This window comes from Phlebotomus argentipes, unplaced genomic scaffold (assembly GCF_947086385.1).
Source record: "Phlebotomus argentipes unplaced genomic scaffold, Phlebotomus argentipes genome assembly scaffold_4, whole genome shotgun sequence".
Taxonomy (NCBI): Eukaryota; Metazoa; Arthropoda; class Insecta; order Diptera; family Psychodidae; genus Phlebotomus; species Phlebotomus argentipes.
This window is the reverse complement of record NW_026776174.1, coordinates 1,231,179-1,253,537: the sequence shown is the minus strand read 5'-3', so window position 1 is coordinate 1,253,537 and position 22,359 is coordinate 1,231,179. Positions and strand designations below refer to the sequence as shown.

The following is a 22,359-nucleotide window of genomic DNA, read 5'->3' as shown; positions in this document are numbered from 1 at the left end:
TGAAGACAAAGAAAAATTCAACAGCAAAAATGTGCAGAGAAACATCTTTGCAAAAAGAAAAGAAAAGAAAAAAACGTAAATCACTCTTAACTATGCGTGAGCCTGAATGTTTGCAAACAAAAAAAAAACTGAATAATTTTTTTTCTAGTCTGTGTAATTTTAAATTGAAGATTACTTAAAAAGAAATTTTCGGCATAAATTGTCCCCCTTGTGAAGAAATCAACTTCCCCGTCATTGTTATAAAAAAAAGCAAAAGAAAGTCAAGAAGTAATAAAAGAAAAAGAATTCTCAGTGTTTGTGACTCCGAAAAGGGGAGGAATTTTTTTGGAAAAAAAATGAATGTCTTTACAAATTTCAAAAAAAAACCAAGAAACTATGAATGTGTAAATTTATGCCATATTTTAAGAAGGATAAACAATTGATAACATAAAACTACAGTCAATAAATAACATTGTGAATGAAAACACATTTTTTTTTTCTTGTTAAATTTTATTGTTCACATTTATTTGCAATCTAATGCAACACATATAATATTATAATTATTTCAGTATCTCAATTATATGTTTGACTTCGTGGGGGCGGAAAGTGACTTTCCATGAGATGATTCATATTTTTTTTACTCATAATTTCTGAAAATAATGAAAAGCAATACGTTAATTATATACTTCAGAGATTTTATCACAATTTTCGTTTAACTTACACGACGCGAATGGTATTGGTGAAGCCGGAACCCTGTCGCCAGCCGGTGACGACAATCACTGGGTCGCCCTTCTTGATAAATCCACGCGAATTGCCGAAATTCATGCCAAACTGGACGCGCACATCGACATCCTTCAGCCAGTCGCTGAGAGCTTGTTCTGCAAAGTGTGTGTGAAGATGGTGTTAAAGAGGACATTCAGAGAGTCTTCACGAGTTTGTACCTTCGTAGATGAGTGGCAGAATTCCGCGATACAGATGGCACTGGCGGGCTGTTTGCGGGAAGCGCGTGACTGCGATGATTGGGCATCTCGGACGGTACTTGGACACGAGATGAGCAGAACGTCCCGAAGTTGTGATGACGATGATGGCTGCACCCAAGCACTTGCTGGACGCCTCGACGGCCGCGATGGCCACCGAGTGGGCGGCATCGAGTGGCGACGGTGACTGACTGACGAGATCCTGGAAGAGGTTCTTCTGCCAGAGCGCCGCCTCGGCCTCCTTGCACGTCTTGGCCATGGTGAGAACACACTCCAGCGGATATTCACCCTTGGCCGTCTCGCCGGACAACATCACGCAGTCAGCACCATCCAGAACGGCATTGGCCACATCGGAGATCTCAGCACGAGTCGCGCGAGGCTTCTTGATCATCGACTCGAGCATTTGCGTGGCGCAAATCACAGGTTTTCCAGCCTGAAAAGGTCAAAACCACGAAGAAGGAAACACATTAATTTTCACAACCCAAATGGTTAAAGGGAAACCCCACATAAAATCCATTATATTGCCTTTTCCACTCCTCATCATATGTGTTCGACTCTTTATGATTCTCTGCGCACCGGATGGCTTTGGCATGAAATTCTGGGGTCTATTTTTAGCACGTCAGAAGTCAAAATTCTCTGATTGCTCTTACGTATTAAGTCATATAACCGCGCGCCATCCTCATGGCCATGCAATTACTGGCAACGTTTTGTGTTTCGGAAGCAATAACATCAAATAAATAAATATCAAGAGTTCAAAACTTACACGATTGCATCGGGCAATCATGGTTTTCTGGGCCAGGAAGACCTTTTCCGGTGGGATTTCGATGCCCAAGTCTCCACGAGCCACCATGATGCCATCGGAAGCGTCAATGATCTCATCCAGATTGTGCATTCCCTGCTGATTCTCAATCTTCGAGATGATCCTGATGGCCTTGCCGCCCTCGCCCAACACACCGCGGATCTCCTTCAGTGCAGCCGCATTGCGAATGAAGGAGGCAAAGATGATGTCCACGCCCTGCTCCACGCCAAACTGCAGATCGGACTTGTCCTTCTCCGACACAGCGGGCAAATCCACGGGCACACCCGGCAGATTGACACCCTTGCGTGAGCCCAGAACGCCGCCATTCTCAATGGTGCACGTGAGAGTATCGCCAGAAATCTCATCCACAATCAGAGAGACCAATCCGTCGTCCACGAAGATGCGATTTCCGGGCACAACGACGTTCACAATGTTGGCATAATCCACGAACACCTGATCCACGTTGCCCTTGTCCTGGAACGCCGTGTTGGTGGTGAGCTTGATCTTGCCGCCGCGCTTCAGCTCAACCTCGGCCGTGCCGCTGCCGTCCAACAGACCCGTCCTGATCTCCGGACCCTTCGTGTCCAACGCAATGGCCAGCGGAAAGGCCATGCCGAGCTTGGCCGAGTAGTTCTTCACCGCCTCGCGGATGTTCTTGATCGTGTTGGCGTGATACTCGTGCGATCCGTGAGAGAAGTTCAGTCGGGCGATGTTCATGCCAGTCTCCATCATCTTCTGCAGCATCTCAGGGCTGTTGGACGCCGGCCCAATGGTGCAGATGATGCCCGAGAGGCGCGTGAAGGCCGCCTGGGAGTCGATGTCCAGGCTGCACATGTGCTCCAGGTGAGAAACGGCTTCGGCTGTCGTCATCTTCTTGCCACTTGTGCTCATCTGCAGATTTTCCCATCGCACAGAGAGAGAGAGAGAGAGAAAGAGGAGAAAACAATTAGTGTGCATTCAGAAAACTTATCACAAACTATTTATTTGCTCTGCTTTGCACTTATTGTGCGCACTAAACAATTTTCCCATCACCATATTGTTCGGAAATGCATTCAATGTTTTCAGAAAAGAGTAATAACAGATCATAACCAAGATAAGAAAAATCAAGGGGAAGATAATATGGCCAAAATCTGTACACCATTTTCAGGACTTTAGGCATCATAGATTGTTTATAATAAAACTAAAATCACATTTATGAGCCAAATATTGCATAAATTGAAACATTTCCACTTCCTAAAACTTCTACTGATCTGTACACCACTTCTGACCATATTATCTCCCCCTTGAGAAATATATTGGGTTAAATAGAAGAGAAAACATAATAGCGATTATTAGTTTGAAATATTTCCTTTCATATTAAGCGAAAAATTCTATTTTTTGCACATTTTCAATGATTTTTCTTGAATTGATTGCGATATTTTTGGTGGAATTGAATTTCTTTTTGAGCGCTGAGTCAAGAAACGAAACAATGATAACAGAAATACGATTAGAGAGTAACTTAAGAGATTACAAAATTAGATACCTAATCATCAGTAAATACAACTGACAAGCTACAAATGCATTTTGTCAATGAAATCAATCGCAGAAAGACATCTTTGGAAATTTCAGACATTTCTTCTCTCACTGCCGTTGCCTTTGCAGTGTGCTAAAACCTTGTAGCAAAATAAAGTTAATTGCAATTGCGTCACGCTTAAAATTTTAGGTATAGAACTTTTTGTCCATCACACTCTGTCCTTGATTGTAAGCCATTGTAATGATTGAGGCGCGCTTGTAATACAGCCCAATTCAGAGAATCTCTCTTCAGACAGAGAGTTGAGTCTTAAGTTCATTATGTGGATAAACACACTAAATGTGAATTTGATCTTGAGTCTTGAGACGTGTTTATTTCAGAGTAGACTTTTCATTTATCGCTTCGAAAATAAACATGCAAAACTGAAGGGATAAGTTGGGAACTTTCGTGTGCATCCGGTGCATCTTCATAGTCGAAAATGTTCTCTTCTTTGTCGAGATTTTTACGTAATCCCGCGAGCATTACATAATTGATGCTTTTAGTGTGGCCAATTAATGGTCGGCAGAGAAGGCGCAATTTCGCATTCAGATCATCGACGGTGATTTTCACACCTGAAAACCGCTCTTATCGGGTTCTCGGTAGAATGCGCGATATCGCGAGAATTGTTAGAAATTCAGACACACACTTGACGATCTCTCCGTGTCGTGCGTGTGCTTATTTTTGGCGTGCAATTTCCCACCCAGAGTTGAGTGAGAAGAAATGTGTGTACACTGTTAATAACTTCTCCGTCTCACTTCCCCTTCGCTGTGTCCTTGGTGAAGGACGATGATGTTGTGAATTGATTTTTTTTCGCCCCGAACATCGCGACCGATTCGTGCACAGAAATAAGAATGAGAATTTGGTGGAAAGAGAGACACACAAAGAGAATTCTTCAGTCCGGCGATTTTGGGCTGCGCGTGCAGGGCAAAGGGTTTACCTCGGCACTGTCGTAGGCACTTGTCCAGACCATCCTGAGGGGGTGGCAGAGGCCAGCAAAGTCACTCGGCGGATTCTGGCCGCGCTTCGCGCACAGCAGACGGTGTGTCGTGAAAGAGTTCGCGAGAAACTGTGGAAAATTTTCAGAATGGCACAATCGCGCACTGTTCCTGCGGATTCTCAGCTGAACCGGTGTCGGTTGTGGACTGGCCAAGAGCACCGACTCGAGTGACGAGGCGACTCTCGCGGCGCCGCCGATCGTCGTCCGAAGCGCACCGAAGACGCCACCGGATCTCCCTCCACAGCCCCACGCAGCCTCCCAGAGCGCTTCCACGGCTCTTCGCGCACCTTCTTTCCCCTTCAGAACACCCACAACAGTCGCCGTCTGCTCACCGAGCCACCCTTTTGCAACCGTGTACTCTGCGCGAATGCATCGCCGAAGAGCCACAGCTCTTGCACACCAATTTTAGCACGCGCTTGCATAATGCATTCCCGGAAGACACTCACCCTTCACGCACGCACGCGCACGTGCAGCGTGATTTTTCGTGAATAAACAGCAGCGAGATTTTGGGGTGGAAAATTTTCAGTCCAACACATTCTTGCCCTTTTCGTTTGATAAGGAAGAAAGTGAGCCAATATTTGCCAAAATCCAAAATTTCCACACAAGCCGAGAAGAGAGATAAGGGCCAGGTGCGTGGCATGCGTTCACATGTTGATAAAGGCTTTGTGTGTTTTGAGTAAACTGGAAATTCTGAGAACGCAGAGATTATCAAGAGAGTGTGACCAGTAGCAAAAATAGACTTCTTAACTCTACAGAAAGAAGATATTTATTGTCATAAATATATGATGATGATGTTGCGACGCTCAATTTGCTCAGTTGATCACAATGTCTTATTTCTTCTGCTGTTCACTGTCTGCAGGAGCAGCAGAAATAGACAAAAAAGCGACAAATGTCAATTTAATGACAGTTTATGCAAGAAAAACTGCAAATTTTTGAGCAACGAAAGGAATTTTGTGTGTTCTTTTAAGGATATTCTAGTGAGACAATTTGTGCTCGTTTGGACCGTTTAAAGGCCACAAATAAGTGGAAATACGAGTGTGCTCAGATCAATATGCTCAGTTTTAATCTCAAGTAAGCGTGTGATAACTCCCTTAGAATATTAATGTAATCTTGATATCAAAACCATAGTTAAAAATGGTTGAAAATGATTTATGAATGATACGAACTTTACAATGTTTCTATGCTATTTTTACCACCACAGAGAAGTAGTTTTATAGTTATGAAAACATGGAGATTTGATACACATCTCTGAGTGTGTTGTGCAAGCATCAGTCAGCATGACTGACCTACGCGCGCGACTACAAAACTTACGCGCCCTCGAAATTGTCTATTCAGCTATTTTAGTCAATCCACCCAGTGTAATCAGCTGTTTTGCACGTGTTATCAAAGTGTTCAGCGCACTTTTTCACCATCACAATTTCGGCTGATAAACACTTTTTTCTCTCTATCTGTCTGTGCTTGGGAAAAATGTACACTTTCTGGAGCTCTCTTTCTGCTCTCTTATCACTGCTTGACAAATTTGTAATGTTTTTTTCTGTCTCTCTTTACTCCTTGTCCCAATTTCTGTGCCGCGCGATAAAAGTGTAATAATAACATTTTTACTAGGCATCAATGGTTAGTGGCTGGAGACGATTTTATTGCTCACACAGAGTTTGATAAGATAGTGACGACACACGCATTTCTTCACCGTCTCTCAGAGGGAATTTTTCCATGCAGTTAAAGTCACAAATTGAGTGGGTTAAAAAGCCGATTATTCTGTCATTGACACCGAGTTTATTTTCGAGAAAAAAAAACTGATATGTGGCATAAAAAAAGCGCCACTGTAAATCATTTGCAAGAGTTGAAGATAAGAGTTTTTTTTATTCATTTTGCTGCCTTCAAAGGATTCTCTCGTTGGGTTGCTCGCCTTGGAACACTTTCGGTGTGGATTTCACAGAGTGATTTTTATGGAAAATTTTGCCAAACTCTCAACCTTCATTCTGGACTATTTTGGGCGTTTGAAGAAGAAACGTGACATCACGCGGTCTGGAGTGATGTCAGCGGCGCTTCCCTAAATTCGCTTGAGCATCCTCTGAAGCATGCAAAATTGTATGCACGATTGTCCCGAGGGAAAATCGTTCAGTATAATTCTCTCGATGGAGAGCCGAAGGCAACTCTTTGACTTCTAAGTAACCTCTAGCAGGGCTTTACACTGTGTGCACGGCTTCATGAGGTGGTGTAGTGCTAAATACTACACATTATATCTCCCTGAATGAGCAGAAAATGTACGGAAAAAGTGTACCATGCTCACACATACACACACACACACCAAAAGCCGGGAATATGTGGAGAATTCATGGCGTGAACACGAACCGATTTCATGATTCACACACAAGAGTCTCGATGAGACTTTTTTTCTCACACTGAATTAAGAACTGCCAGTAAAACCGCACCTCATTGGCATTCTCTCGTGGCAAAGGTAGAAGAAAAAAACGTAGAAAATACACAAAATCTACTATGTAAAATGACATAAAAAACAATGGTAAACTTTCGAGATTTACTTACCCACTGATAAGACGACTAAATGCAAAAAAGTTCAGCTCTAGCTATAATATTTCGCAAACAAGATAGGATTTTAGTTACAAAAGCACTAAATAAAAGGTGCACAAAAGATACATTTTTCTCAAAAACTATGTGATTACAATTAAAAAAATAAATAACACAAGCTGATTATTTACAGTTGGAAGGATAGCTAAGTAGTGTGTAAAATGAAATTGCAGCAAAAGTATCGAAGCACTTCTGGAGTCATTCACAGAAAACATACCTTTATGATTGGAATTTTTTTAAGGGCAAAAACCACAAACTAAGGGATGATTTGCAGATATCTGTACACAAGGGATTGTCAAGAGTGAACTGAATGCAATTTTTAAATGGTTTTAGAGACTTCAGAGAAGGCGAAAATGCGGCTTGTCGGAGAACCCGTTGTTGTGGAACTGATACGAAGAGCTCAAGCACAACACTGTTGGATTCTCACAGTTTGACCGCGAATTCCCACCAGTTGGCCTTTGGTGGTGTTAGTCCAGTCTCTGACTAGATAAGATTGCGAAATTTTGAGATGAAATATTGGAAAATTTCACGCCTTCTCCAAATTAGATCATTTGCGATCATTTGTTTATTTTTTAATCATGTGAATGCGAGTTTTTACTATCAAAAATTATCAATTTTTCACGGTTTTTACATCAAATAAAAAGATTTTTGAAAGTCTGAACCTTCTCGCGAACGGTTTTCATTCAATCCAACCCTCATTCACTCACACTCCGCCTAAGATGCAGACGTCAATGTGTGCGTGATAAAATCATCTCAAAAATTGCAATAGCGTCAGAATTACGAGAAAAGTGATGGGATTGCCGGAGAGGGCATAGTCAAGGTCATGAGGAAATGAAATTGTGTGTTGCATGAAAAGACGCGGCAGTTCAACATAACACAGATTGTACACTTTGTTTACCCTTCTTCAGTTCAGTGTCTGACAACGAGGGGATAAGGAAAAGCCAGTCGAGCCTGAAGATAGCGCAATTCTGCAGTATTGCGAAAAGTGAGTTGACATTGTGCAATTGCGGGAACGATAAATCAGCCGGCAAATAAGCACGTGTTTCGCGAGGTGTATCAATTCGCATCGTGAAAGTGCGGAGAAATCTTAGAATCGTCGACCCTTTTTCACACCACGCATCAATTTTCTCCTCCAGTTTCTGCGCCCTCTCGTGAGCAATAGTCTTCAGCGACATCTACAGTTGGCCATTTTAGAAAGCATGTCTTCCATGGAGGAAAGTTTGAAAATGTACACAAAATGTGTAAATTTTGCTGCTGTGAAGCACAAGGATCAGCGGCGAAAGGACAAGGATGGAACCCCCTATATAAATCATCCAGTCGGTGTGGCTTACATCCTGACCGACGAGGCGGGAATCTGGGATCTTCCAGTGTTGCTGGCGGCAATTCTGCACGACACCGTTGAGGACACAGAAACAACTTTTGAGGAAATTGAGGAACACTTTGGGACGCAAGTTCGCAACGTAGTGGCGGAGGTATAAATTTAACAATCATCCCTAATTGATAAGAGTAATAAATTCTCTTCCCATGCGCAGGTGACGGACGATAAAACCCTCCCGAAGGATGTGAGGAAAGCCAAACAGATTGAAAATGCTGCCAAATCCTCTTATGAGGCTCGATTAGTGAAGCTTGCCGACAAATTGTACAACTTGAGGGATCTCCAGAGATGTCTGCCGGTGGGATGGACAGATGGCAGACGGAAGGAGTACTTCAGGTGGGCCAAGGCGGTCGTTGACAATCTCAGAGGGACAAATGCAATTCTCGAAGAGGCTCTTGATGTCATATTCCGGTGTGAAAAGCTCATTTGACTCATTTGCATTTACTTTGTGCCAAAATTCCTGTACAAAGTCAGTCAAATACAATGATATGAAAGGCAGTTTACTTCTTGTGCTCTTCAAAGAAGTCTCTCATGTACTTGGCCAGAGTTTCGGCGTCTTCAATCGTGACAGCGTTGTAGAGAGAGGCACGAATGCCTCCAACTGAGCGATGGCCCTTCAGCTGGACCATCTTTCGGGCCTCTGCGCCCTTCAGGAAGGCCTTCTCCAGCTCATCATTGCCCTGCGGCCCTCCAATCCTGAAAGGCACATTCATGCGGCTGCGACAAGCCTCGTCCAGTGGACAAGAGTAGAATCCTCCCGAGCGCGCCATTTCAGAGTAGATCATCTGCGATTTCTTCAGAGAAGCGTCGTACATTGCCTTGATTCCTCCCTGACGCTTGATCCACGCGAACACGCGGCCCATGACATAGATTCTGCAAGAGAATTGCTTTAGTGATCTCAAGAATGTCCTCACACATTACGAATGCCTTACATGAATGTCGGCGGCGTGTTGTGGATGGAATTGTCCTTGGCCAGAACGGCAAAGTCTAGAATTGATGGCGTTACAGTCATGGCATGTCCCATCAAATCCTTTCGCACGATTGCGACCGTAATTCCCGACGGTCCAATATTCTTCTGCGCTCCGGCAAAGACCAGCCCGAACTTCCTGATGTCGAACCAGCGCGACAGGATATTCGACGACATATCACAAACGATCGGCACACCATTGGGAACCTCGGGAATAAAGTTGAATTCAACGCCATCGACAGTCTCGTTGTCGCAATAGTACAAGTATGAGGCATTCGGATCCAATTTCCATGTCTTCTGGTCGGGAATCTCAGTGTATTTGGTCACTTTCGGAAGGACGAGATTCACTTTGCCATACTTGGCGGCCTCTTTAGCCGCCTTCGCGGACCAGGAACCAGTCACAACGTAATCCGCTGTCCCAGTGCGACCCATCAGGTTCATGCACACAGCCGCGAAGAGGCCCGTTCCGCCGCCCTGGAGCAGCAGAACCTTGTAGTCATCCGGAATGTTCCTGAACAGAGAAGGAATCATATTTCATATTTTATTTTTAAAATTATTGTTTGTCCTGTGGCTTAAAAGGTCTGGACGCATGTATCTTAAGAGACTCTAAAGCCTTCAAAGTTGAAATATGCAAAGGTGAGATGATTTGTGGCTGGTGACATCACAAGCACATTACATTACATTGCATGTAATGCTTTACACGTATTACATTGGAAAGTATTAGACCTTCCATGGGCTATTTCCGCCAGAACTATTCCTGCCGGGATACCTTTCGGCACTTGCTGTTCAAATTTTCCACACTTCACATCGAGAAGCCGCAGAAGCCGCAGACAGTAGTGAAAACGTAGTGAAAATCTTCATAAATCGATTGGAAGAGCGAAAATAAGGAAGGAAATGGACGGATCATCGCAAGCATCGCAAAACTCGAGTGAGTACCGCAAAGAAGCTGCAATTGAAGGTGTGGAATTCACGGAAGAGAAAGACGCACGTGCCGACATGACAGACGCTAACGGGAAGATGGACGCCGAGGACGCCGACACGCCGTCAATTCTGATGTTGCCTGATGATTGTCTCTATTCCATCTTCATGTTTGTGAAGAATCCTATGCTGTTGATGGTGTTGGAAAAGGTGTGCGAGAGATTTAGCATTGTTGCTGACATGGTTTATAAGACCCGACGCGTCTTGAATTTGGGTGTGGAGTGGAGGGGAGAGTGGAGAAAACTCCTAAAGAATCTTGGACCCTGTTCTTGTCACGATACTCACGAATCTAGTCGTAAATGTCCAACATTCGTTGATTTCATTAACAAATTTGGCAATTTAAGAGAATTCTGCTTAACAAATGTGTACGGCAAAGAAGTGAGTTTCCAATTCCTCGCCAAGATGGTTGGAAATCTCAAAATGCTCAAGCTTGTAAACTGTGATCTTACAGATGATATTGGTGTTTACTTGCAAGAGGCGAAGCATTTAGAGATTCTAGATTTATCTAACAATCACCAAATAACCGGGAAGTGTTTGGTGGGTTTGCGGAATATTAAGGAAATTAACATAGCACATTGTAATTGGCTCAATTTGTCCGCCTTTAAACAATTTTGTGAGCATAATCCTGAACTCGAGAGCATCAATTTCGGCAGCAATTTTATGAAACCGTCGCTAGCCTCCCAATACTTTCGAGTAGCCGCGACTCATCTTAAGAGCCTGGAGAGATTTACACTTGCTAGAACGTGCAATTGCGATGTAATTGACTACAGTGCGATAGGAGAATTTCGACACTTAAAACACCTGACACTTAGTATTGTGCCGCAATATGAGCACGTCGATATTTGCCTAACAGAATTAGCCGCTTGGGAGACTTTGGAGCGTCTCTGCCTTAGAATGATCGACATAAGTGGCTATGAATTGACTCCAAGCATTTTGCGTGCCATTACTTCCTTGACCAAGCTGAAGGTGTTGAGTTTTGAAAGATTCGTTTTGACCGATGAAGAACTTACTGAGATTGCATCATCGAAACACATGCAGAATCTCGAAATTCTTATTCTTGACAGCTGTGTTCAAGTGAGTGATGATGGTATACTTATGTTCATTAGAAATTGTCGCTCCTTGACGCGCATCATGGTGATCCCAATTACAATTTTTCAAAATAACATTAGTGGTTCTTTCATATATGACATTCTACCATTCCTAGACGAAAGACCCAATAATTTGAAGATCTATAATGCAAAAAGACTGTTAAGAGGGGTTCATGAGGATATCCAAAAGCAGATCCTCAACCATCCAAAATTAGAATTAATGTAATAATTCCTTGTGTTTGCTTTTGTCAGATGTCTTGGACTAACAAATCCTATTGTTGAACACAATAAATGTTAAGTTAATACGAAATACAATGAGACTGAAATAACATATTCTTTTATCTTCCATTCGTAAAGCAATTTTCACATGCTAATCATTTTTATTATTATCCTTATTATCATACATATACATAAATATTTTCTCAGGTCAATATAGATTGTGATCGCGACTGAATAAAGTGAGGAAGTCCTTGCTACGCCACTGATCACGATCGACTTGCCATGACCTTTTTACAGAAATTCTTCGTGTGCTTTTTGGTTAGGCTTGATTCAGATTGAATGCAATTAAATAATAATTGACTTTCTGAATTTCTTCATGAACATTTCTAAATTAAGAAATATATTAAAGAAACAATTGTAAATTATTCAAATTATTTTGGACTTCTTTGTATTAGGATTAATTAACATTATTATCACAATTAGTTATTAAGATGAATTTGTATTAGGATTAGTTTGCTCTATATTTAGTAAAATGAATTTGCGTTATCGTTCATTTGTAAATGTGTATCACATGAAGTAGATTTGTAATAAATTGTTATAAAAATGAAATGCTTACAATTGTTTATTTTATCTGATTAGATAATTTCCTGCGAGATTGGATTCAACGTGGCTCTGATTTTCTCTCAGTGTGTGTAAAGCAAATTGAATTCCTCTCAATTTCCAATATTTCCTCCTCACTTTGTGTTACAATTTGATTATGAAAGTGATAAGCGGTTTGTGACGCAAAATATGTACAGTTCGAGAATAAATATATCACTTGGATTCACAGTATGAATAGAGCGGGATTTTTTTTTGACACTCACAAAAGCTCCTCGAGATTCTTGATAGTCTCCTCGTGGATCTTGTTGTAATCCGCACCGCGATGAGACATTTCCATGACGCTCATGCCCGAAGTGCCATGATTGACGAGCTCTTTCTGCACTTCCGCCAGAACCTGAGGAGAAGTGTGCAAAATTGCTGCATAAACTCCGCCACAGAGATTCACACATTTTCGCGTCCATCGAACTCACTTCTGCGGGCAGTTTCGCTGGACCGGCTCCGAAATTCACCACCATTTTCACTGGAATCACTTGAGGAAAGTGCCACTGGAGATGTTTAATTGGCAAATTGCGTCGATTGACTGAAACGAGAGCGAGTTAGTTGTCTGGTCACATCCAAGTGAGCAAGTGAAACACAAAGGTCAAGCCTCGTCTGTGATCTCTTCACGCGAAATCGTCCGATTGCATCGAAGAACGCCCAACACACTCGCGATCGCTGCACTTGTATGCACTTCCCAACTTGTTTTCCCCACCAATCCATTGATAAGCCATGGCCAATGATAGTGATAGTGACTCTGAACAGGCGCATCTTGTTTGTCCAGCAGACTTTCGATTCCACGCCGAGAGCTCAATTTGCTGAAAGATCATCACATTTATTGGCCCTAAGTGATATTTCCGCGATGCTTTTTCTCTGTAAAATATTCCGCAAAAAATATTCGGGAATGCCGGCGATGCCGTTGAACTCTTGTTTTCCTAATTTGGCAATCAGAGCGCGTTTGATGAAAATACCGAAAATACAAATTTCACAGGGTGTTTTGGGGGGTTGTCTCTTTTATTCAACAAATTCCTTGATTCTCCCAACAATTTCCGGCAGTTTTCTCGCCTCAAACACAATGACTTTCCTGTAGGGAGTCAAAGCGACGTCGTCTTCCAGCCAATTGCCGGTCAATCCTGTGTCCGCCTCAGCCACGGAATAGTCAAAGGACAGAATCGCATCCTTGGCGATTACCTCCTCCTCGGGATTGGAGAAATTCACTTCGTCGAAGTTTTTGGACTTCTTCTTGGCGTCTGTCTTGTAGTACTTGAGGATCATGAGGAAATACTCGAACTTGAAGGGCATATTTTTCGTCACAGCGCGATTAATCTCCTTCTGGAGGCTGTCCAGCAGTGGAATAGAAATCATTGGAGGGATGTTGATGAAGCGCTCGTTGACGAGGAAACCCACGGGATGGTCAACATCCTCCAGGATCTCCTTCAGCTTTCCGGCAGCATCGGCGGCACTTTGTGATTTCTCCAGCAAATACTGCCTGATCTGCTTTATGCTCTCCTTCTCCAGCTTCTGGCTGATGTTGAGCACTGAGGTGATGCCAAATATCAGTCCCGAGTCATCCATGTCGCTCTCATCCTCCTCGTCGTCCACATCGCTCTGCCAGATCACGCTGCCTACGTAGTTCTGGGCAATCAGCAGGTCTGTCAGCTCATTTGTGTTGATTGTGGCATTGAGGAAGAGTTGATTCAGCATCTGCTTGATGCCATCGAAGTCACTGTCGATGGGATTTCTGCCCTCAAAATCCACTTGGAGCTTCTGCAAACAGAAAAACAAGCATGAGTCCTCGTCCGGGGCGCGCAAGGTGAGGTTATGGGCAAGCAAAACAAAGCATTACCTCGTTTCCTGAGTAGATATCGTCCATGCTGGCGTCGGATTCCACCTCCTCATCCTTGGACACCTTAGGTACTTTGCTTCCGGACATGATTTACCTGCAATCTGCTGCTTAAACTAACTTTTTACACAATTTGTGAAATTCCTCGCACCATGCCAGAGGTGGATATGTTTTTTACAGTGTATTTGTCAAAGTTTCTCACCACCAATGTTTTGTCACATGGAATGGTGAATTTTGGGTGTTTTGCGGCTGACTGGAAACTTTGTGAAAACGTGTTTTCTTCGTATAAATAGGAAATGCACCCCAATTTGTCGTCAAATCTTCACACAGATGAATGTAATTTAATCATTGAAGCTCTCCAGAAGTGCCATAAAGAGGTAAAATCAGAGATTTTCCACTTCAAAATGTGTTTTGAAATATTCACAACGTGTTTACATAACTCTTCAATTATCCGGACACGCAGAATCCCTTTGGAAAATTCCTGGGCCAGTGCAACGATCTGGACAGGCAGATGCACAGGTGCCTGAGGCAGGAGCGAGCGGACAATCAGAAGCGCAATTTTGACGAGTCAAGGAAGAAGATCAGCAAAACTCAAGACCGCATCAGAAATTCCAAGGATGAAGAGTGAGAAGATGGAAAAGGGCGAAGATCTGGAGCAGTACTACTACACTCCTGACCTTGACTACCATGTGGGAGACGTGAGAGTGCCTGACATCACGGAGGAGTACGATCCTGCCAGGGAATATCCTTCAGTTGTGGACAGATTCTACACGAGATATTATCACGTGCGGCCGGAGAAAGTGGGCGAGGATCACCTGGTTCTGCTGCACTCAAATCGCATCTGCCTCATTGGCTTGGCTCCTGGTCATGTGGCCTTTGAGAAGGGAATCGCCTCCATCACGTACGACATCGGGAATTACGACAGGAGCAAGAATCAGGTGTCCGGGAAGGCGAAGAAGGGCGGAATGCAGCTTCAACCGGGCACTGCCTTGGGCATGATCAAGTGCAAGGACGAATCGGAGTATAAGATCATCAGCTGCATCACGGGGCGACTGATTGAGGTGAATCCGAGGATTGTCGAGCGTCCGGAAATGATGAAGAGCGAGGGAGAAGGATATGTGGCCATCGTTCTGCCCAGGATCGACAAAGTGGAAGGCATAAAGGCGTCTCTTCTCACAGAGGAACAATATACAGCAAGGTCAGAAATCCAATATAAATAGATATTTTGAGTATTCAACAAGAAAACACCTTTTCTTCTCCTTTATTTACATCGCCGCAATTTTATTTAATCCTTCAATAAACTTACAAATCATGTGTGGCAATTCGAATTCAATCAGTTCTCGTTTTCAACCTTTTCCTCTCAATATATATATATTTCTCAAAATCTTGCCTTTTAACTAAAAAAAAAGAAAAAAAGAAAGAAACACAATTGCGCGCAAGAGTCGCAGAAAAAACCGCAATCCAGCAGACCCTCCAAGGCGGATGAGTTGTTGCGGTGCGCTGGACTGAGGAGTCAAGGATACATGTCCCGATTGTCTTGTCTCTCGAAAGAAAGAAGAGAAAGAAAGGAAGAGAGGAGAGTTAAAATGTGTCGCGAATCGTGATGAAGAGGGGAGAGAGAGAATCTGGAGGGAGGGGCAAAAGTTGGGGATCATCTTGATGTGGTGTACAAAAAAGAAAGGCGGTGAAAGGAGTGCGCCCCTGTCGGTCAGCCTTTTCAACTCTTGCCGGTGGACTCCTTGCTGTCCTCGGCCTCCTTCTCCAGTTGCGTCAAGGCCGTCTCGAGTTGCTTCTTGTACTTTCCGCCCAGTTCGGGCAGATCGTAGGCAATGGACACGTCGAGCTTGTTGATGGGACAGCCGCGGAAGTAAGTGCACGTTTCGGAGAGCTTCTTGAATTCGTACAGCGGATTGAGGCGGAAGAAGTCACGATAGACCTCGGGATCGGGCAGATCGTATCGCGAGATGTTGGTGAGTGTGGAGAGTCCCTCGTAGATGTGGTAATTTTGTGGGTGCTCGATGATCTGATCCGAGATCTGCTTCTTGTTGCCGAAGAGGGATTTGTGGTTGTAGTAGGTCGTCAAGTAGCAATCAACCATCTTGGCGTGGTTCCGTACGCGAACCTGCGAAGCATTGCAAGACGTTCAAGAGTTTTTTTCTGTCTTAAAAGTCTCCCTCTTAATTTTTTACTCACTGCAAATCGACGCGCACTTGCGATCTTGTTCTCGATCCTCTTGTCAATGGCGGAGCGAAGATCGCGCAGGAGAGCCCGCTCCTGCGCCTGAAGCAGCCTCACGGGCGCTCCGCCCTCAAATGGCAGCGACCAGAGCGAGGTGGTGTACATGATGGGCGGCTGGGCGGAGGACATGAGTGGCGAGATGTTCCAAATCAGGGCGCTTTGCACGCGCATCAGCTCTTCTGGCTTCACCTGATCGGCCTTGTTGAGAATGATGCGCGTCTGGTACTCGCGTCCCTTCAACTGATCCAGAATGGCCTCAGTCTCTGGGCCCACGTCCAGCTTGGACGGATCGTAGACCAGGAAGATGATGTCGGCGCGATCGATGAACCACTGGCAGGCATCGTTGAAGGGGAAGAGGCGGGACACTTGCTTGCGCACCTCGAGGATGCCGGGAATCTCCACGATGTTCACCTGGGCAGAGGTATGAAAAGAGAGGGCGGTTAGGGAGATTAATGGGCAAATTCTTCTTGTGATGTGGAGAAGATTCGGTGAATCCACTAAATTTAGATGTGGCGCACACGAAAATAGCACCGCAACAGCCTTTCCTAATGCCACCGACGACGTCATTTGCGCCCAAAGCCAGAGAAGCCGTCATGGCGGAGTTATTTTGGGGATGCGCCACGATTAATGCTCAGCACACACGGGACAATATGGCTTATTGCGCTCCCCAGAGTGACAAAAACTACTGTCTCTTCTTTGGAGCGTGTGACCTTCATATGCGCGATGATGTCGCGCGCTCTAGCCCAGGGTCAAAGCAATATGAAGCACATTTGTACCTTCTCGAGAAGCTTGCTGGGCAGCTTCAATCCGCGCAGACGATCTTCCAGACCCTGGCCAAACTTCTGCAGACCTGCGAATGTCCAGTCGGCAGCCAATTGAGTGCCATCCAGAACTTCCGCCTTCTCGCCGTGCATCAGAATGTTGAAGTACGCCGGCGACGGTTCGGCTCCCGTTCTCAACGAGTCTTCCGTGAACTCATTGTCCGTGAGATAGTTGATCAGCGTGGACTTGCCACCGCTCCAGGGACCCATGAACAGCACCAATGGCTTGGAGAAGATCTCCGGATCGCCAAAGTGGCGATTGCTGAGATCGCGGTATTTGTAGAGTCCCTCGAGTGGCTTAATTGAGTTCTCATAGATCCTCTTGAGATCCTTCAGGATAACATCGGCCACACGAACGATCGCACTTTCGCGCAATTCCGATTCATCGTCCAAATGCAAGAGTTCGGCGATGTGATCGCGACTACGACGATTGTCCGGAATTTCCGATTCCTGGAAGAAGAAAAAGGGAGTATCAGGAAATTAGGGGGAACGCAACAATGTCCATTCCTTGGAACCATAAAAAAAAGAAGTACAAAAATAAAAATTGCAAAATATATGCACAGCTTGATATTATTTCACGATTTTGAGAATAAAAAAATTATGAAATGAATGGGTCTAGTTGAGAACAATGATGAGAAGTTTAATTAAAAGAATTAAAAGTAACTGTGACTTTTATTAAAGACAGATTTTTATGAAGGCATTCATGGTTTATAAACTCTCTTTAACGTCTTACGAAATCCATTAAACTCAATGTTTCATAAGTAGGAAAATGTAAAAGTAATAATAATATTTAAAAAAAAAAGAAATGAACGAAGAAATTGCAACGCAACAACGATTGTTTTTTATAACTCTTTTCATATTTATTTGCAATGTCCCAGAAATCAGGATAGGTTTTCCAATTTGGAAACATCAAGAACGCGTTCCAGAACAATATAAACCTACAAACCTTGACTCAACAACAATAAAATTTACTTATTTTACATTAATGCTTAAAAATTTGCTTTCTTAATTTCTTGAGGTAATCTTGAGAGTCTTGTGTGATACGTTTTACGAACTTATTCTGAAAATTTCAAAAAAGACTTTGAAAAAATCGTGAAATATATTGGAATGTTTTGTTGCAAGACTGAAAATTTACCAGAGTTAATTCCTCTTCTGGATTCTCTTCGTCATCATCATCGTCATCATCATCGTCATCATCATCTGCGTCTTCTTCGTCGTTTTCCTCTAACGCATCCTCTTCTCCGCTGTGATCGTCATCTTCGTGGTCCTTTACGCCATCATTGTCATCGTCATCATCTTCATGATCCTTCACGCCATCGTTGTCATCATCGTCGTCAGCTTCATCCTCAATGCCATCGTTGTCATCATCATCGTCCTCTTGGTTATCCATGCCATCATTATCATAATCATCGTCATCTGATGACCGTTTTCCTCTGGAAAGGACCTTTTCCTCAGACTTAACTGCATCATCATCATCTGCAGCTTCTTGCGATTGTCCGTCATCATCGTCACCATCTGCATCTGCTTCATTATCATCTTCATCAGCTTCTCCAGACTTCTTATCATCATCATCAGTATCATCTTCATCATCGTCGTCATCGGTCTTTCCATCGTCATCTTTACCATCATCATCGTCTGTGTCATCATCATCTTCAGCTTCTGCAGATGGTGTCTTTTCGCCACTATCACCATCATGATCTTCCACAGCCACTTCCTGTGAATTTTCATTGTCATTGTCATCATCGTCATTATCATCATCGGCATCATCAGTGGCATTGTCATCCTCCTGTGAGTCTCCCTGTTGGTCCCCTTCTTCTGTTGCTGCTTCCCCACTATCTTGTCCATCTTCATCATTGTCATCCTTATCATCGTCTGCTGCTTCTTTGCTGCTTTTTCCATCCTCATCGTCATCATCATCATCCTGTCCATCGCCATCCTGATCATTATCGTCATCGTCATCATTATCATCTTTTGTTGCTGCCTCTGTGCTATCCTGATTATCAGCATCATCATCATCATCTTGTCCATCATCGTCAGCAGCTTCTTTGCTATCTTGTCCATCATCAGCAGCAGCAGCTTCCGCACTAGTCTGATCATCGTCATCATCGTCACCATTGGCCTTCTCATCGTCATCTTTACCATCATCATCATCATCGTCATCATCCTGGCCATCGTCGTCTTGTGTGTCAGCATTTTCTCCAGAATCTTCTACTTGAGCATCTTCCTTCGATGGACCATTGTCATCTTCATTGTCATCATCATCATTATCATCCTCATTGTCAGCTCCATCCTCCTGCGTTGCATTGTCATTGTCATTGTCGTCGTCATCGTCATTGTCTGCTTCTCCAGCTTCTTCATTGCTCGTTTCTTCGATTGCAGCATTTTCTGTGCTGTCGTCGCCGTCATCGCCTGGAGAATCGTCATCATCTGGCGTTGCCGCTTCTAGGCTTCCATCGTCATCACCGACTGTGCACAGTGAAGAAAACAATGTGATTATTGTCTGTAAAATGCAATGTATTGCATCTGAACACATACCTGCTCCCGAGTCACCGGATTTCAGTTCATTTATCGCCTTCTCTATATAGGGCCTGCATTCGGATTCCGATGGTCCAACCTCAGCATGAACTTGGGCGTCTGTCGAGAGCAAAACAGAGAAAATACGAGAGGTGTTGGTATGCGAATGGAGAGAGTGAGAAGATGAGGACGCCTGGTGAGAACCAGGCGCCTCCACTGGAGTCCCGCTAAATTTACCCACAATATTCCTAAATACCTATTTATTTTGACTTTCATAGCGAGATATTTTGGGAGAATCATAGTGAAATATCGGTAAAAATATCTGCTGGCCTTTCTTCCTTCACACACATTCTGGTGAACCTTGAAAAATGAAACTGGTGTGTAACAATAAACATGAGAAAGAAGTAATCGGAAAATTTGTTTATTCTCGCGAGATCTTTCAATATGCAATTCTCCGTCTCACTTTCTACAGCCTCACTGGCACTCAATATCTCTCCTTTGGGGCCTCATCTTCTCCATTCACAATTTATTGATCATATGTCCTGATCGCGTATTTGAAGATCAATGGAAAACACCACGTGAAATTGAGCTCACTTGACTCATCTGTGCAAACCGAAATAGATCTCCAAGATCGGGGGAATATAATTGTGAATGTTTATGGATGGAGAGAGGATTGTTTTCCCCAGAACTTGGCATTATTTTGTCCCATGATCGTTCTGTTTTTAGACCGTTTTATGGCAGAAGACACCAAAATGAATTATGTGGGCTAAATTGCCTATTTGAGAGATAAAATTTCTTGGCCACACGCCTAATGGGTCACTATATGAAGGGATATCTGAAATATTGCAGAGTGTTTTGCTTAATGAAATCGTAAAATTGTGGGAATATTCCGCTCTCGCACTTGCTAGAAAAAAAACCCACACAATCGCTTTAAATCTCACTTGTGATTGCTATTTTACAAATTTTATCATGTTGAATATGATTTTGACTTATTATTTTGACGCATTAACTGACAGTTATGTACACGAATAAAGTTTGATTTCATGTGATTTTGTGTTTTTGAGAAATTCTAATCTGGCTCTTGAAGCATTTTATTGCATAAACAATATCGATAGAAGCAAAATAATTTAAGTAAATTGGTCAATGGTCTAAATACATCGGCAGCAATTAAATTTGAGGCAAATAGTGTAGTTGTAATTTTCGGGAAATGAAGTGAAAAAAGCTTTGTAGATCAATATTTCGTGATTGATCCGCGGATTCGTCCAGATCAGATTAATAAATCTTAATGAGTTATGATAAATTTTCACGGGATTTGAAGTGAGAAGAAAAAAAAGAAGAAAAAACCACCCTGAGAAAGAGAGATGAAATAGAGACGATCGGGCGAAAGTGTGCGAGATTTTCCTTTAGCACTGGCGAAAATTCATAAATATACACATATATTGAGAATCCCACATTTTTCGTAGCTAAATTTAAATATTACACATAGCTGTAAAAATATAACACACACTCTCAATTGCATAATTTTCACTCGCACTTATTCACGAAAAATGTCGATGTAAGTGAGGAAAAGAGCTCGATCATGGGACTGTCTTTATGAAAAATCGATTCGTGGCTGGCGAAATTATATAATTGGCGCGCCAGGAGAGGAAACCTGAACGTACCATGCAAGGAGACCGTGAGGAAGGCGCATCCCAGCAGGAGGAGCAGCCACGTCACGGATCGTATCATTTCTCAGTGGAGATCCTCCAAGTCCTGTCCAAATAGTAAGGGCTAATCCACAGCTTCAGTCAATCACACACACTCTCTCTCTCTCTCTCTCTCACGGGGGAAAAGAAGGTTCACTCTTGCGACATGAGCACGTCTTTTAATTCCACCCGCACGACCTCTGAACTCCCTCTCTCTTTTTTTCCCACCCTCCAACAACACAAACAACACCACAGAGAGGCACAGCCGATGGCAAGGTGAAGAACTATAATCCACAGACTGTTCTTCCCTTTCGCGAAAAATTCACAGGCACGGCAATTAATACAAAAAAAGAGTGGCGTGTGAAAATCCACCGAGAAAAGTGTGTCTCTTTGTATCACAGGCGATTTCTTTTGCGGGGTAAATTCGCGTAACGGCCAAATCGTAACTTGTTCTCGCTCTCCTGGCCACTTTTGCCCACTTTCTTCTCGCGCCAATCTGGCCCCGTCCACTCCCAATTCGAAACAGGGAAGCTCCAACACTGACCACCGAACCACTGGGCGACAAAACACGTTGGCGTTCAGCGAATGTTCTATACCGCGCCAGACTCGCTCAGGCTTTGAAAGTTTCGCGAAATTTTCCTCCGAGGGTTCACGAGCACCTGCTGAGTGTCACTGACGTGCGCACGAGGAAAAGCACACCCCAAAGATCGTGTGTAATTAGGCACTTGCAGAGTTCGTGCACAGAGAAAGTGTATCAAATATTGTAATCATGAGTGTAGAGAATCTCAAATTCTAAAGCCTTCCTGCCGCTGTGCGTTGTGAAAGTTTCAATTGAATTCATGTGTCCTCTCATGATAATAATAAACTCGGACGATTTTGCGCCAAAGTCACTTCTCGATATGCGAAAAATCATCAATCGCCTTCCGTTCTCACCGACAACTAGTTGTGTTCATTTGCGGCGGATTTAATTATAAAGCATCACAACTGAGGTGCAAAAGCTCCTCTTTCACCGAGGAATCTCTTGCAGCTGCTTAACACACTCCTTCGCACGAAATGCATGAATTGCTATCATTGTTTGAGTGCCAATGTCCTAGAGAGAATGCCCGCC

General features: G+C 43.5%; 7 protein-coding genes across 9 annotated transcripts; 3 read left to right on the top strand and 4 right to left on the bottom strand.

Annotated features, from left to right (window-relative positions):
* Positions 1-468: 468 nt before the first annotated feature.
* Positions 469-7,313, bottom strand: LOC132257690 (pyruvate kinase-like). Of its 3 annotated transcripts, XM_059754697.1 has the most exons (6): positions 7,105-7,313; positions 6,846-6,886; positions 1,720-2,646; positions 921-1,389; positions 701-857; positions 469-629 (listed from the first exon to the last, which is right to left on the bottom strand). In XM_059754697.1, the coding sequence occupies exons 3-6, from the start codon at positions 2,644-2,646 to the stop codon at positions 617-619; spliced, it is 1,566 nt and encodes a 521-aa protein (XP_059610680.1). In that variant the 5' UTR covers positions 6,846-6,886; positions 7,105-7,313; the 3' UTR covers positions 469-616. The 3 variants fall into 3 exon arrangements, with proteins under 3 accessions (XP_059610680.1, XP_059610681.1, XP_059610679.1); XM_059754698.1 differs by lacking the exon at positions 6,846-6,886; XM_059754696.1 differs by lacking the exons at positions 6,846-6,886; positions 7,105-7,313 and adding an exon at positions 4,242-4,468.
* Positions 7,314-7,741: 428 nt separating this feature from the next.
* On the top strand, positions 7,742-8,692 carry LOC132257695 (guanosine-3',5'-bis(diphosphate) 3'-pyrophosphohydrolase MESH1). The gene is made up of 3 exons (XM_059754703.1): positions 7,742-7,872; positions 8,024-8,359; positions 8,420-8,692. Exons 2-3 carry the CDS (start codon positions 8,087-8,089, stop codon positions 8,690-8,692), a joined length of 546 nt encoding a protein of 181 aa, XP_059610686.1. The 5' UTR covers positions 7,742-7,872; positions 8,024-8,086.
* On the bottom strand, positions 8,688-12,743 carry LOC132257692 (probable phosphoserine aminotransferase). Its single transcript, XM_059754699.1, has 4 exons — positions 12,585-12,743; positions 12,378-12,508; positions 9,195-9,740; positions 8,688-9,135 (listed from the first exon to the last, which is right to left on the bottom strand). Exons 1-4 carry the CDS (start codon positions 12,627-12,629, stop codon positions 8,763-8,765), a joined length of 1,095 nt encoding a protein of 364 aa, XP_059610682.1. The 5' UTR covers positions 12,630-12,743; the 3' UTR covers positions 8,688-8,762.
* Positions 12,744-13,145: 402 nt separating this feature from the next.
* LOC132257693 (protein BCCIP homolog) lies at positions 13,146-14,196 on the bottom strand. The gene is made up of 2 exons (XM_059754700.1): positions 13,997-14,196; positions 13,146-13,917 (listed from the first exon to the last, which is right to left on the bottom strand). Exons 1-2 carry the CDS (start codon positions 14,081-14,083, stop codon positions 13,165-13,167), a joined length of 840 nt encoding a protein of 279 aa, XP_059610683.1. The 5' UTR covers positions 14,084-14,196; the 3' UTR covers positions 13,146-13,164.
* Positions 14,197-14,206: 10 nt separating this feature from the next.
* LOC132257696 (COX assembly mitochondrial protein 2 homolog) lies at positions 14,207-14,621 on the top strand. Its single transcript, XM_059754704.1, has 2 exons — positions 14,207-14,370; positions 14,457-14,621. Exons 1-2 carry the CDS (start codon positions 14,290-14,292, stop codon positions 14,619-14,621), a joined length of 246 nt encoding a protein of 81 aa, XP_059610687.1. The 5' UTR covers positions 14,207-14,289.
* LOC132257694 (protein Abitram) lies at positions 14,611-15,238 on the top strand. The gene has a single exon (XM_059754702.1). The coding sequence runs from the start codon at positions 14,611-14,613 to the stop codon at positions 15,211-15,213; it is 603 nt and encodes a 200-aa protein (XP_059610685.1). The 3' UTR covers positions 15,214-15,238.
* A 257-nt stretch (positions 15,239-15,495) lies between these two features.
* On the bottom strand, positions 15,496-21,813 carry LOC132257688 (uncharacterized). Its single transcript, XM_059754693.1, has 6 exons — positions 21,228-21,813; positions 19,588-19,686; positions 18,188-19,518; positions 17,008-17,502; positions 16,187-16,642; positions 15,496-16,115 (listed from the first exon to the last, which is right to left on the bottom strand). The coding sequence occupies exons 1-6, from the start codon at positions 21,292-21,294 to the stop codon at positions 15,711-15,713; spliced, it is 2,853 nt and encodes a 950-aa protein (XP_059610676.1). The 5' UTR covers positions 21,295-21,813; the 3' UTR covers positions 15,496-15,710.
* Between the last annotated feature and the right edge of the window lie 546 nt (positions 21,814-22,359).

Bases quoted from the DNA above. Each gene is read 5' to 3' on its own strand.
- LOC132257690 (XM_059754696.1), bottom strand. From the start codon at position 4,274: ATGGTCTGGACAAGTGCCTACGACAGTGCCGAG. The intron at 2,647-4,241 runs GTAAACCCTTTG...GAAAATCTGCAG, and splicing joins GTGCCTACGACAGTGCCGAG to ATGAGCACAAGTGGCAAGAA. The intron at 858-920 runs GTACAAACTCGT...CACACTTTGCAG, and splicing joins TCTGCCACTCATCTACGAAG to AACAAGCTCTCAGCGACTGG.
- LOC132257695 (XM_059754703.1), top strand. From the start codon at position 8,087: ATGTCTTCCATGGAGGAAAGTTTGAAAATGTACACAAAATGTGTAAAT. The intron at 8,360-8,419 runs GTATAAATTTAA...TCCCATGCGCAG, and splicing joins TTCGCAACGTAGTGGCGGAG to GTGACGGACGATAAAACCCT.
- LOC132257692 (XM_059754699.1), bottom strand. From the start codon at position 12,629: ATGGTGGTGAATTTCGGAGCCGGTCCAGCGAAACTGCCCGCAGAA. The intron at 9,741-12,377 runs GTGAGTGTCAAA...TTCTCTGTTCAG, and splicing joins AAGAATCTCGAGGAGCTTTT to GAACATTCCGGATGACTACA. The intron at 9,136-9,194 runs GTAAGGCATTCG...ATTCTCTTGCAG, and splicing joins AACACGCCGCCGACATTCAT to AATCTATGTCATGGGCCGCG.
- LOC132257693 (XM_059754700.1), bottom strand. From the start codon at position 14,083: ATGTCCGGAAGCAAAGTACCTAAGGTGTCCAAGGATGAGGAGGTGGAA. The intron at 13,918-13,996 runs GTAATGCTTTGT...TTCTGTTTGCAG, and splicing joins ATATCTACTCAGGAAACGAG to AAGCTCCAAGTGGATTTTGA.
- LOC132257696 (XM_059754704.1), top strand. From the start codon at position 14,290: ATGCACCCCAATTTGTCGTCAAATCTTCACACAGATGAATGTAATTTA. The intron at 14,371-14,456 runs GTAAAATCAGAG...CCGGACACGCAG, and splicing joins TCCAGAAGTGCCATAAAGAG to AATCCCTTTGGAAAATTCCT.
- LOC132257694 (XM_059754702.1), top strand. From the start codon at position 14,611: ATGAAGAGTGAGAAGATGGAAAAGGGCGAAGATCTGGAGCAGTACTAC.
- LOC132257688 (XM_059754693.1), bottom strand. From the start codon at position 21,294: ATGATACGATCCGTGACGTGGCTGCTCCTCCTGCTGGGATGCGCCTTC. The intron at 19,519-19,587 runs GTATGTGTTCAG...CACTGTGCACAG, and splicing joins ATCCGGTGACTCGGGAGCAG to TCGGTGATGACGATGGAAGC. The intron at 16,116-16,186 runs GTGAGTAAAAAA...AATGCTTCGCAG, and splicing joins CAAGTGCGCGTCGATTTGCA to GTTCGCGTACGGAACCACGC.